Source organism: Pipra filicauda, unplaced genomic scaffold (assembly GCF_003945595.2).
Source record: "Pipra filicauda isolate LSUMZ 115617 unplaced genomic scaffold, ASM394559v2 scaffold14_size4853619_pilon, whole genome shotgun sequence".
Classification (NCBI taxonomy): Eukaryota; Metazoa; Chordata; class Aves; order Passeriformes; family Pipridae; genus Pipra; species Pipra filicauda.
Window position 1 is genome coordinate 4,611,212 of NW_024103985.1, and position 12,943 is coordinate 4,624,154.

A 12,943-nucleotide genomic window follows, 5' to 3' on the forward strand; every position below is an offset into this window, starting at 1 on the left:
AGCTTTGCTAAAGCTGTGGTGTATTGAGCTGTGGAGTGATTGAACATTCTCAGGGGGGTTAGAGGCCAGTAAACTGGGTGAGGCTGCAGGGACAGATCCCCACGGGCAGAAGGGTGGATGGTCTCAATGGGTGTCCTCTGTGTCTCTGATCTTGGCTAATGCTGAATGAGCTGATTATTTAAATGCTCGTAATGAATTAGATAAACAGTGAAATAATTAACAAAGTGGGCACTTCAATGGTTATTGCATGGTTTAGAGCTGACTTTATTTAGATGAATGAGGTAGTTCATTCTGCCATTAACTGTGCCCTAGCAAAAAGGATTTTTTTTCCCCTTTCTTTTTAATGATTAAACACCACAAACAGAAAATGCACTGTGGGGTTTGCTGGAAGGACAGCACAACGGCCTGCTTCCTTTAGAGGAGATCATCAGAGACTCCAAGTGACTCACATGCAACTTTTGGAAATACTGTCTTGGTTTTCTCAAATGTCAAAAAATTCTCAGGATCTTTGATACAGTAGAAGAGATCATCAAGTCATGAAATGTTGATATTTGAATCACTGTCTAATTAGATCATGTCTGTAGCACAGTATTCCAGGCACTGTTAGTGCTGTTAGAGCACACCTAGAAGTCTGTCTACATTTTTGCCATTATCTGAACTGCTGTTTCTTTTCCCTCAACAAGTTTTTAGGCCCAAGTGATCAGTCAGAAGAGCTGCTTACACTGCAAAGCTCATGGTTCCTTCTTGTAACCCCTGGTCAGCTGTAGGACTTCAGACACCTCACACTTGGTGACTGGGTCCTAACCTAGGGATCTTTCATTTCTCACTGAACCCAGTAATCTCTTTATACATCGTGTGGCTTTTTTGGTTCTTACTCAGTACAGATAATTTAATAAGACTTGCAGGCTGTTTGCTTTACCTTTCATTCTTTTACACACACCATGAGTGGCCCACTGCCTCTTCCAGTGAAAAAGAGCAGCAGTTGCTAGTGGTGTGTAGACCCCTGACCTCAGTTCTGCAGGTTTACTCTTTTCTCTGCTGCAGCACAGCATCCTGTCTGGGCCAGACTCAGAACTGTGAGAAAATACAAGGGCAGTCACAGGGGTGAGTGAGATTACTGCAAAAGCTGACCGAATTTCTGATGCTCTCAGGGATGTCACATAGGCAATCTTTCCCTTCTTTTCTTTTTTTTAAAGAACAGAGGGAGAGAAAGGCTTAGCACGTTGACTGTGACTGCACAGACCGGTGGATGCTCTGTGTGTGCTCCACATCTGGCTTGGTTTTCTTTTTAGAGGTGTTTCCAGAGAGACAAAAAGCAGCTGTCCTGTGAAGCCTGGCTTGGGAGAACACTATTAGTAAATCCCTGGCTGTGAATTGTTCTTCAGAAATGTTAAATCAGAGCAATCAAGGTAATTCTGTTCCTGCTGTCTGGGGGGGTGCGTGTGGCCTTCCCTTCCCACAACATCCACCCTTTGGGACTTTGGCACTTCCCTGGTCATCCAGCTATTTTTTGCTAAGGCTGTTACCTCCCACCATTCCCAGAACATCTCAAAGATCTGGAAGGGTAACTGGGTGGGGAAAACACTTCTGATTTGTCATAGTGGATTCCTCCCATCAGGAGGCAAATTTCAGGCAGGAATCAAAGTATTTAGGCACATTCCATAAAGATGTTGGAATTTATTTTTTTCTTTATACTTTGATGTTTTGTGTGTTCTGTGTGTGAAATTTTCTGGTACATTCTCCTGAATTCCTATTGCAAACCTTTATGCTGAGGGAAAAATGCTATGAATTTGGACAAAGACAGCTGTGTTGGGATAGCTGTGCTGGCCTCCGTAGTCTATTCCAGTGCAAACTTTATACATTACAGTTGTGCTTGCATGTATTTTGTTGTTATTAAGAGTGGCTTCTCTCCAGAGTAATTGTGTTGCTTTACCAGTGGTGTAATTTGATTTCCAAAGAGCCCTGTTTGTCCTTCAGGACAGTGTTTGCCTCATGAGTTACACCGAGAAGCTGTAGCTGTACCTCTCCAACAGTCAGCCTCCAGGTAATGTACAGCTACAAAAGGCATCAAGGACTGATCTGACAATCTGTTCTGGGAAAGTAAAACTTGAAGTCAGAAACTTTCTGAGAGCTTTTGGTATATTTATATCTCGCAAGAAATCTCTAGCGCTTCTTGTCTGGGGAGATCTTTATGGGAAGTTCCTTTTAACTGTCTTGAAAAGCCTTAGTAATATTTTCCTTTTCAGGAGCAGAGAGGCTGATAGGTGAGGTAAATCTGAATCAGATGGCTTGGTTCCACTGACTGCACAGTCGTGGATTTATAGATCAATTAAAATGTAGCTGTGTCGTGTTGCCTGTTTACCAGCCCCTGGCTGGTACCTTCCCCCCTCCCTTCTGTGATGCTTTCGTGTTGTGGCAGTTGAGATGCACGAGCTGCTCGAGCTCCTCTGCAATACCTTGAGAGCAAGAGCTGTCTGGGAGGGTCTGAGCTGCTGCTTAATGAAGTGAGGGTGTGCTGCCTCTGCTGCTGGTTGCCTCTTGGACTGTGTTTAGCCATTCCCCAGAGCTGCACTGCAGACATGAAAGAACAAATATGACATTTCTCAAAGAACTAATATGACATTTTTCAAAGAACCAGGCAGGAGTCACCATGGATCTCATTTTTCACCACCAACTGAATTGTCTCTGCGTGCAGAGCTCCCTTCAGTTTGGACCTCATGCAAGTCCTTCCTCACTCCTCGGTGTCTGTGCTCCAAATTACACCTTCACATCTTTTCACCTAGGCTGATTCATATAAAAACCAGTTAAAATTATGTTTGCAAATTAGTCCACTGGATAAGAGTCCACTCATATAACAGAAGGCAAAGTTTGATCTGGCATGCACTGTGTATACTTGAAATATTTGTCCTAATCTATGGAGTTTTGATAAAACCTTTGACTCCCCTGCTGTTGTGCTGAGACTGAAAAATACTGCAAAGTTTTAGTATCTCTAGCTGGATTTTACATGATATTCCTTTTCTTTTTTTCTTCAAAGCAAGCAATGAAAAAACAGAGGAAAGCCCAAGAGTTGTCTAGAGTTGATTTTCTTGGAAATGAATCATTGATGTCTTCCAGGTGGACAGCAAATGTGTTAGGAAGTCTTTATCTGCATGCAGAGCAGTGAACCAAAACTAAGTGAAGTGCTTGGAAAAGATCCCCTCAAGCTGAATCCTTGAACAGCAAAGAGGTGCCTGCAGGACCAGCTCAGTCTGTGCTCAGGGGGTTACTGAGGTGGTGCTGGTGTGGGGTTGGGGGTACTGTGGTTACAGCTCCTCCAAGTCCTTTGTGGAGCTTTGTGCTGTGTCACAGTGGCTGGAGACTGAACATTCATCATTTTTTCCTGTTGTGTGCTCTTTACTAGCATCTGGAGGAGAATTATCTCCTCCTAAATGAAATGTCAGAGGACTTAATCACTGCATGGGGCAGATATTCTGAATCAAAGAGGAGCAGCTCATAGCTTTGAGAGAGGTTTGCCATCTCTGGGAAAGATGAAGTGCTGCACCTGAGCCCTGTTGCAAATCTTTCAGAAGCAACTCTCCCAGATGGGAGGAGTCCTCCCACCTTTTCATTTGCAGCATTCCTAACCCTGCTGCATTGGGCACTAATGTTTGACATGGATCACTTCAAAAGTCTTGCTTGTCATACACCCAGTATAAAATGAAAATATGGTCACCAGGCAGGTAGCATAGACCCTGCTGACTCTTGTGCAGGCAGCTTTAACTTTTGATCCAGTTATTATGTACTTATAAAGAATTTATTATTAGCAAGGTCTCTGATTTAGGAATGTGATTTTAAGCCTCTCTGCAGCCTCTTCTGCTTCTTACCAGCAAGACCTGGCAGTGTCTTCCTTTATAGGAAGCTGTTTTGAACATGTTACAACCACACCTGTGTATATTGATAAATGCTTCTTTCTGTGGCATGCTTTAACCATTTCCTCAGCAGAATGGACTCTTTGAAGTGGTACAGCTAGGCTGTCTTCAGCTTCATTTTCTTGAAATTTTATGCTCAAGAAGCTCCAGCCTGTGCTAACATGTGTTTACAGGAGGGTGGCTGTAGGACTGCTCTCCCCCTTTTACTACAGCCTGAGTACAGGTTGTATGGTGTTCAATAACGGCATTATTGCTGCACCCAAGACTTTTCTGATACTGTGAGAGCAGTTTGTCTGAATGATGGTCAAACATCATTCAGGTCCTTGGGCCCGTTCAGTTTGCAGTGGGCAGTGTGGTGGTGTACTGGTGGTACAGTAGTAAAATCTTGGCACACAGTATTTTAGTTTAGCTGGGACACTGCTTTCCTGCTGTAGACGTTGACTTCAGACTTTCTGAAAGGGAGCTGGGGTGTTCAGACTGTCTCTGGAGGGAACTGTGGTGTTCAGACTGTTCTGAAAGGGAGCTGGGGTGTTCAGACTGTCTCTGGAGGGAACTGTGGTGTTCAGACTGTTTCTGGAGGGAGCTGGGGTGTTCAGACTGTCTCTGGAGGGAACTGTGGTGTTCAGACTGTTTCTGGAGGGAGCTGGGGTGGCAGCACCGCCCGTGCCGGGGATGCCGCTCTGCAGTCTGAGTTCACTTCTGATGTGGTAGTTATAGGTGTTGGTGTTCAGGGTTCTGAAGGGGACTAAGTGGGTGTTGTGTACATGAGGGAATGCTGGAATTGGAGACCTGGACTAAATAAACACCAGAGGTCTTTGAGTCTGCTAGAGAGCTGCCATGGTGGGTACTTGTCCTCCTGCAGTCTGACAGAGGGGTTTGCTGGTCTCTGCACTGTGTGGGGCATCCAGGGGGTTTGGGAGAGGTGGCATTGCAGTGGAGGAGGAACATCTGGGTGAGTAAACTCTCGCAGGATGAGGATGCACAACCTGTGCTGGTGCATGTTCAGAAGAGGGTGGTTGTAGCACTGCTCTCCCTCCTCTGCTGCTGCAACCTGAGTGTACACGAGAGGCTGGTGCAGGATGTCTGCTGTGCCAGGAGGGACTGGAGTTGTGGTCCCTGCCAGCTGACACGGCCATGTGATGAGTGAAGTCTCTCAGTGAGACTGATAACATCAGAAAAATGATGTCATTGTATAGACTTGTGCCAGATGTAGTCAGAATCCAAAAGTACATCTCTTAATGAAAGGGAGTGGGAGAGGATGTGGTGGATGTAAAGGTCAGTTTGGTTGTGGTGGTGCCAGCTACGAGGAACAGGTTGGTGTAAGGAGTGTGAGTGTGTGAGAGGAACACCAGGGTTCCTGTGTCAGGGGCCAGTGGATGAGTTGATGGCCTCAGAGCAGCACCTTCCTGCTGTGTTTCTGCTGTATGCCACTCTTGGGTCTGAAGTAAGGACATGTGTTGGCTTTTTTTAAGTGATTATGGATTGGAGATTTTGGATGCTTTCTCCATTACTTCTACATAGATGGACACACTTTGAATTCAATAAAAAGGAAAACATAGATTAGTTTATTTGAATTGACTGAAGTGTCCTGATGAACCTCCTGGGTAGTCACCACACCTGACACTTCTCAGTAATAATGACAGGGCTACAGAGCAGAGCATATGGGAAACCAATTAATTCAGTAGATATTAATTAATAAACACATTTCCTCTGGGGAGAACCTTTTAGCACATCCACTGTGGGGCCCAGGCTCGCGTGCATGCACGAATGGATAGGGAACGTGCCTTCCTGGATTGTCACTTGTTATTCCTCCACGGGCTGGGGACTGCCTGCTGCAGGCTGCTGCTGCCAGGCTTTTGGGAGAGCAGAGTGCAGCTGATGCTTGAGCTGCCTCTCAGCCCCCAGTGTCCTCACACATAGTGATGTCAGCACAGGGTGCTTTGCAGTGCCCTGGGGTGCTGGGCCAGCCTGGCCAGCTCGGGCAGTCTGGGCTCTTTGTTCCGAGCACACCTGACCCGTGTGTGCATTGCAGTGATCAGCTCTGGGTATGGCTGCTGGATGGACTGCAGCATGTTTGTTTGTACACATGCACAGCAGAACTGCTGAGGAACGGGCAGTGCCTTGTCAGAGCCTTCCTTGGCGTGGAACAGCTGGAATTGCATCTGGATGTGGCCCTGCACTGACTGAGCACTGCAGGCTGAGCAGTTAACAGACACTGCAGGGCCATTCAGCTGAATTAAAAGCCTCCATTTAACTTCCCTTCTTTTAGAAACAAGTCCCCTGGTCTGTCATCAGGTCCATGTAGCTCCAGGAGAAGGAACAGTGAGCTCATGCTCCTGGTGTAGTGTGGGCACTGATGATGAACATCTTAACATCCCTCCTCCTGCTCCTGACAATGAATTAGTTTTCTTGGGAAATTTATTAGAAACAAGATCCAGATGGTTTACAAAAAGCTTTTTGGCTGCTGACCATTTGAACCTGACTGCTGAAACTGCAAAATGCTGCTTATTGCTACAAGCAGTGATTTTCACTGCTCTTTTCCTGTGCTGTGGTGTTGCTGCAGGTGTGAAGGTTGTGTTCTTGGAGCAGTTCACTCAGTGATTTGTTCTGAAGTAGTTGTTTTCACTGTGTAAAATTCCATTAGACTAGTTATATGGATTTGTATTGATATTTTCTTTTCTTCCTGCTGACTGTAAAGACAGAAACCTACTATTGGAATGCAAATCCCTGTGATGGAAAACCACCTTCATTGCAAGATATGGCAGTGCTTCAGAATTGGCAGCCTGCTGAGATGTGATCTTACTGGTAGAGGACTGGACCAGAAATGCTTATTAGTCTCCCTTCATGGTTTCTCAGGTTCTTATCATTACATGAGGTACTCTCCATTTAAAAATGGTCTTTATTTCTTGTGGTATGTGTGCAGCTGGGAAAAAGAGGTGAAATTTCTTCATGAAAGTCTGCAAAGAATACAGAGGCTTATCTGATAAGCTCACTTCCTCTTAGAGAAGTTATGGGTATAAAATGCATTTATGATGACAAAACAGTTTTATCAGTTATCATTTATCAAATGTCTTTAAAAAGCAGTAACATTTCTAAAGTATTTGAAATTTAAATATCCTACTTGAACTTCATGGAAGAAATAGTGAAGTGCCTCCTGAGTGCTTGTATTTATATATCACCTATCCAAATGTTACCAGTCTTTTTCAGACACAAGTGTAACCTTCTCTACTTAGTACTTCCAGCCTGGATCCTTAGCAGGGAAAAATATTAATCCCTGATGAGTGTGACTGCAATGCTGGGTGAAGTCAGCAGAAACCTTTCTGCCCAGCGAGCTGGCGGGGCATGTTTGTAAGCCAGCAAACTGCAGTGCTTTGCAAAATATTCCAGCTCCAGAAGCACAATGAATTCTGTCTCCCAGGTTCACAAAGCTGGGATTAGGAGGAGCTGTAACGTCTGCTGCTCAGGGTGTAGAGAGCACATTGGCTGGGCTATTTTCTGGGTTTCCAAACACATTTCAGATGTACTGAGAGCCTGTTATAATATGTTTGGTGGCTTTTGTTAAGCGAATGATACGGTTATCCTTAGGTTTCATTTAATTTCCCAAATGGAACTGTACTCACTTTAAACTTCTTGGCAAAAATAGTTTTGGGGGTTTTTTTTCTTATGATCAGAGTTGCTGATGATTTCTTACTCAGGAGCCGATTCAGTTTGTGTGTGTGTGAACTGATAAATGGTGGGAAGCTGTAAATGCTGATGTGTTTGGTCACTGTTGACATGGATAATTGAATTAAGTGTAGAATCAGGCTAGTTTTTGCCTGTGGGGTGCAAAGTGTTCATGGTGTTTGACACAATTTGCTGTTCAGGATGGATATCTTTGTCTTCCACCCCGATAGCTGGATGGTTACATTTGCTCTTCCTGACGTGCTGTCATCCCTTGTAAGCAAGATTTATTAATTTGGCTCCATCTTTGTGTGTGTTGTTCTTGTGCTTCCCTGGTATCCGTGGCTCGGGGCAATGCTCCTCCTCCCATCCTGAGCCCTCTGCCAGAGCCAGGAGCTGTCCTGCCAAGGGGCTGGCACAGGAGCTGCTGGGCTGGGAGGTGGGTTGGGATACATCTGCAGTTGTGCTCCCTTTCCCTTTCTGTTCTTCCCTAAATTAATTGCACGCTGCTGTGGAGCAGTTGGGGCACACTCAGTCCATCCTGAATGTGTGCAGAAGCATCCCCAAGTCACACACAAGGCATTGTACTGTTGCCTGAGAGTGTTCACTTGTGTAAAATCAAATCCTGGGCTCGTGTTCAGGTTTCGTGTATTTTATAACCTCTTCCCTGTCAGTACAAGATACACATCTAATGAGAGCTTAGCAACAAAAACACAGTCTAGGCAAACCACATGAAAAGCCAAAGAATGACATTGTGGTGTTTGGAAAGCTTTAATAAAGAATCTTAATATACTGCTGTGTGTGGAGGGAGCTCCTATTCATCAGAAGACTTTTACGGTGAAATAAAGCAGTGTTAACAGGATGGAGTTACAGACTGAAATATTTCTCTCCTCCTTCCCTTTTCCTGCCACTTTTTTTTCTTGTGAAAGCCACTGATTTGGCTTCCACATGACACTTCCTTGTCTAATTTATGGGTTCTGTCTCTTCTCGTTTTCTTCTGTCTTGATGTGCTTTATTGTTTTGGTTTTACCCTCCCTGGAAAGACTCATATTTTGTGATGCTTTTCTCCTGCTCATCTTTTTCTGGTGTTTTTCTGTCTCTAGCATTGCTCTTGCAACTTTTTGCCACACTTACCCTCTTCCATGCATATGTTTTGTCTGTTGGTACCTGTTGTACTCCTTGATTTAGCAAGCTGAGCTGTCCAATATTATGGATTTCTGTCAGACATTTTTATTTGTTAATAATATAATTATAAATGATGGGTTAGTCCAGATGAGCAAACCTGACTTGTGGGTTCAGCAGCACCTTTGTGGACGTGTTTTTGTGCTGCTGGGGACTCTGGGAAGGGATTAAAAAGCACGGGGTGAGTCCTGGAGGCAGGAACAGTGTTTTTGGCAGGGTGTTCATCATAGGTGTTGGACTCACTGCTGCTGAATTTGTACTGATCGAGTCTGTCCTACTGTTAAAGAAAAGGTGGGTGGGATGACTGTTTATCTTTTGATTCTTTGTGAAGAACTGGAAGAAAAAACAACTTCATTTGAACTGTGGGAAAGACAGCTTTGTGTGTGGATGATACAAGGACTGCAGTGCTCTATGGAGAACCTTGCTCCTCTGATGCACTTGGGGGAGTTTCACTGTAAGAACCGGTTCATTTCTGCCAAAATTTTAGTAGCAGAGGTGGCTCAGAGGAAAGCAGTTCCTTTATATAAAGGAGGGAAGGGGAGAGAGGGTCCTTGGGTGCCGTGTATTCTGCCAGCACAGGTGAAAATGGCACCTCCTGCACGACCCTGAATTAAAAGGGAGTCACCCTGAATTAAAAGGGAGTCATCCTGTTACCTGCCAGCAAGGTGCTCAGTGCTACCAGGCTGCATGGGGGATTTAGGCACTCAGAGGGTTCTGACCACGGTGTGAGCAAGCTGGCTGGGAGTTTACTAACACACCAGATCCTGTTTGTAGCCTCAGCTTGGCAGAGCTCCTCTAGAAAAATTAAAGATTCTCTTTTCTGTCATAAAACTACACCAAGGAGCGGGAGGGAAATGCAGCTGTCCCGTCCCTGGGTTCAAACAGCAGTCCTGCAGCTTGTGTTGCCAACTGCAGGGAAGCACAGCACTCAGAGCATGAATGTAGTTTTCTGACTGATGCTCGTTAATAGCAAGTCTTTCATTTCATCCCCTATGATCTCTTGGTTTTATCTGTGTGTGTTTAATTGAGAAATGGCTCTCTCAAAAGCCCTCTGAGAACCTGTTTAGAAGTGATTTGGATTGCTGACTCCAGGGCTGTGTCTTGTCTTAGTCTTTATCATGTTTGAATTCCATTGTGAAGTGCCAAACAAAAGCATATCCGAAATAATAATAAAAAAGATACTGTGTAAATAATCGAGTGGTTGGCAAATGTGATGGGGTTTTACAATTCAAGTACTTCAGTCCAGAAGTGCTGACTGTATACACGGTGCCAGCAGGAGAGAGGGGGTCACAGAAAGGTGCCTGTTTCCAGGCTGTGGAATCCTTAGCCAGAGCTGATGACAAATGGGAAAAGCCAAACACAGTTAACTGAGAAGTTGAGAGCTGTTTTACTTTGCTAGTGAAGATATTTACCTCTAGGCAAGTGACTTCCACCTTGGCTTAAATGACTTTTTCCTGTGTGAGGTTGGTGCCCCTGCAGTAAGAGCAGGCCTTGCTGAACTGTCCCTGCTGAGCATTCTTATTATAGCTGAATGGGCCCAGTGGGTTCCCATTAATGTCCTGGGTGAGGGTGCCCGGACAGATGGTGCTCATCTCTTGTTTCCCCTTCAGTCACTGGTTCCTGCTGTCCCACAGCTGTTCCAGCTGCACTGGCACTGCAGGTTTTGGGAGCTGTGGAGAGCAAAGGCTCCCACAGCCTTTGCTGTGGGACCAACTCCAAGGGTTGGTCCTTGGTGATGGTGGTGTCTCAGCTGACACAATGCTCTGGTTTGCTGAAGGTCCTGCTGGCCAGCTGAGAGGGGGATTCCCCACTGCTCACTGGTGGGAGGAGAGGGAACTCCCTCAGCCAGAACCAGTTCTGAGCAGGGTTCCCTTGTTAGCCCCTCCCCAGGCTGACAGAAGTCTCTCTATTGCACTGAAGTGCACTTTGCTGAGGATGAGCTGTGGGGATGGGTAATTCCTTCAGGAGCTTTAAATAAATTGTTCTCAGCCTGAAAACTCCTCGGAGTCAAGCAGGAGGAGTTGTGTGTGTGCACATGAGCACCTTTCCATTATCAGATTTATGATTAAATAGAATCATGTTTCTTAAACAGGTCCAACATGTTAAGCAGCAAAATTTTACTGTGTTGGGTTTTTTGTTGCACCGCTCACCCTTGCTGTCTGAAAATTAAAACCAAATGTGTGTGTCAGCCTTCATCACTGACATCAGGCTGGTTAAATCTTTCTCTCTGAGGCTGAAGGGTTCTCCATCAACTTTCCATTATACCTTTAGGCACTTGAACTGTAATCACATCGCCCCTTGACCTTCTTTTGAGGCTAATAGCTCGGACGTCAGGGCTGGATGCGAGACCTCTGTGATCCCTTTCTCTGGCTGTTCTGTTAGCTGTGCTCTGAGCCCACTGCAGTGCATCTGCATCCTTGCACAGCTCTGGATGCGAGGGCTGAACAGGTTCTTACTCAGCATTTTCCCTAATATCAAAGTTCTTGCTTTCAACCTTTTTTTTTTTCCCTACTGTTCATTGCTAGTTTATCACTGGCTTTGCAAGTCTGCCTGCTGTCTTTGCAGTCTGTGTGAGGACTGGCCATGTACAAGTGGGGTTATAAGGTCAGTGTTGGGACATAAACAGAAAACATGTGCAGTGAATGGAGCACTGGACAAAAAGGCATCAGGGAGCTCTCCTGGGGAGTTGGAATAGCACAGTAACTGCATTGCACTGGGGAAAATTGGCTTTCTGCTGGAATCTCTCCCATTTGGAAGGTTTACAGCAGTCAGAGAGGCCTTTGGCTCTGCTGAGTTGTGGTTTTTGGTGTTCAGTGGACTCGCAGGCAGCCCCAGAGCTCCCGCCCGGGGCCGTTCCCACTGTCCCGGTTTTCTCTGGAGTTGTGGAGCGATGGGAGCCAGGCACTGTTGGAGGCCTTCACACGTCCTGCTGTGTTTGGGGCAGGTGTGGGAAGGGGTGAGATGCAGAGGGAAGAAGCAGTGTGTGGTTTAAGGTGGGTAATCTCCCGGGGAGCTGTCTGGACTGACACAGTCCTGCTGCCTTGCTGCCAAGCAAACCTGCTTTGGGGCTTGATAGTGGGAGACACTGGCAAGCACATTCCTTGTGGGATGGATTTATTGTCAATCACTTTGTATTCCCTAGAATGAGAAATAATTTATTTTAAGGAGTGGCTTTCTTGCAATGCAGGCTTAGAAAATCATCAGTGATCTGTTTGTTCTGTCTTCCTCAGGATTATAAAAGCTTGCTTTGTTTGCTTTCGTGGCGGTGTGTTTTGCCACACGAAGCCTTTTGGTTGTGCTGTTCAGATCTACCGGCAAGATTGTGGGTGGGTGAGGAGATTAGTTGAATTTAACACTGATCTGATATGGCTCCTAGGACACTCACATAATGCTCCAGCCTGGGTTGTAATTCAAGGAATGCAGAGCTGGTTTACATCTGCCTTGAAGTTAAAAGCAATTCTCTAAGGTAGTTTTGTAGCAGTGCAAGTAGGCGTGGGTGTGTTAACTGCTGGGCCTTGGCAGACTTTGGTTTAGTGGGGTAATGATGTGTGAAGGTGGCTGGGGTAGAGTCTGGGACACACAGCCTGCATGGAGAGACCTGCCACCTGCCAAACTGACGGTTGTTTTCTTTGTTTTAGATGAAGGACCTAGCTTGTACTTCTGACTCCCCTGTGCATGTAAGTTTGTGGACTTGATCTCTAGTAATACATCCGTCAGTTTAATTTATGACCCAAACTCTGTGGGGCCTAGAAGAAATGAAATCTGAATGCCTGTCTTGCAGAAAGGAATGTAAAATTAGTCATCCCACACCACCCTTAATGCCAGCTAGAGGCAGCAGGTGGGGATGAAGGAAAAAACTTGCTGGAAAATTATAATCCATGATGTAACCTCATCCCATGAAAAATCTCCCTAATTTAGCCTTGGTTAGTTCATCGGAATGGCTCCAGAGAGGAAGCAAGTCGGATCTGTTCTGGGTTTGGTCAAAGATTAGGTGAGCAGATTCGACTGTGTTTGGTTTTGGGAGGTAGTTTGGCAAATTGCAGTGAACTCTCTGTACAGGTCTTGGTGAGAGACAGTCATTTCCTGCTCCTTTAGGCTGGTTTCCTAGTGGGCAGGCTGTCCACATCAGCAGCAGCCGTGCTGGTGACATTAAGAGGAGAGCTGGGCCTACTGTGTGTGCCAGGGGCTCCTTC

General features: G+C 45.6%; 1 protein-coding gene across 14 annotated transcripts in view; it reads left to right on the forward strand.

Annotated features, from left to right (window-relative positions):
• ARVCF (ARVCF delta catenin family member) overlaps positions 1-12,943 on the forward strand; it is a 236,322-nt gene that overhangs the window by 131,665 nt on the left and 91,714 nt on the right. Inside the window, exon 1 of one of the 14 annotated variants that reach the window (XM_039378917.1) lies at positions 12,389-12,427. The exons of the other annotated variants lie outside the window; for them this stretch is intronic. Coding sequence (XP_039234851.1) covers positions 12,389-12,427 — 39 coding nt within the window. Of the gene's footprint in view, positions 1-12,388; positions 12,428-12,943 lie in introns of those variants that run through there. 14 annotated transcript variants of the gene reach the window in all.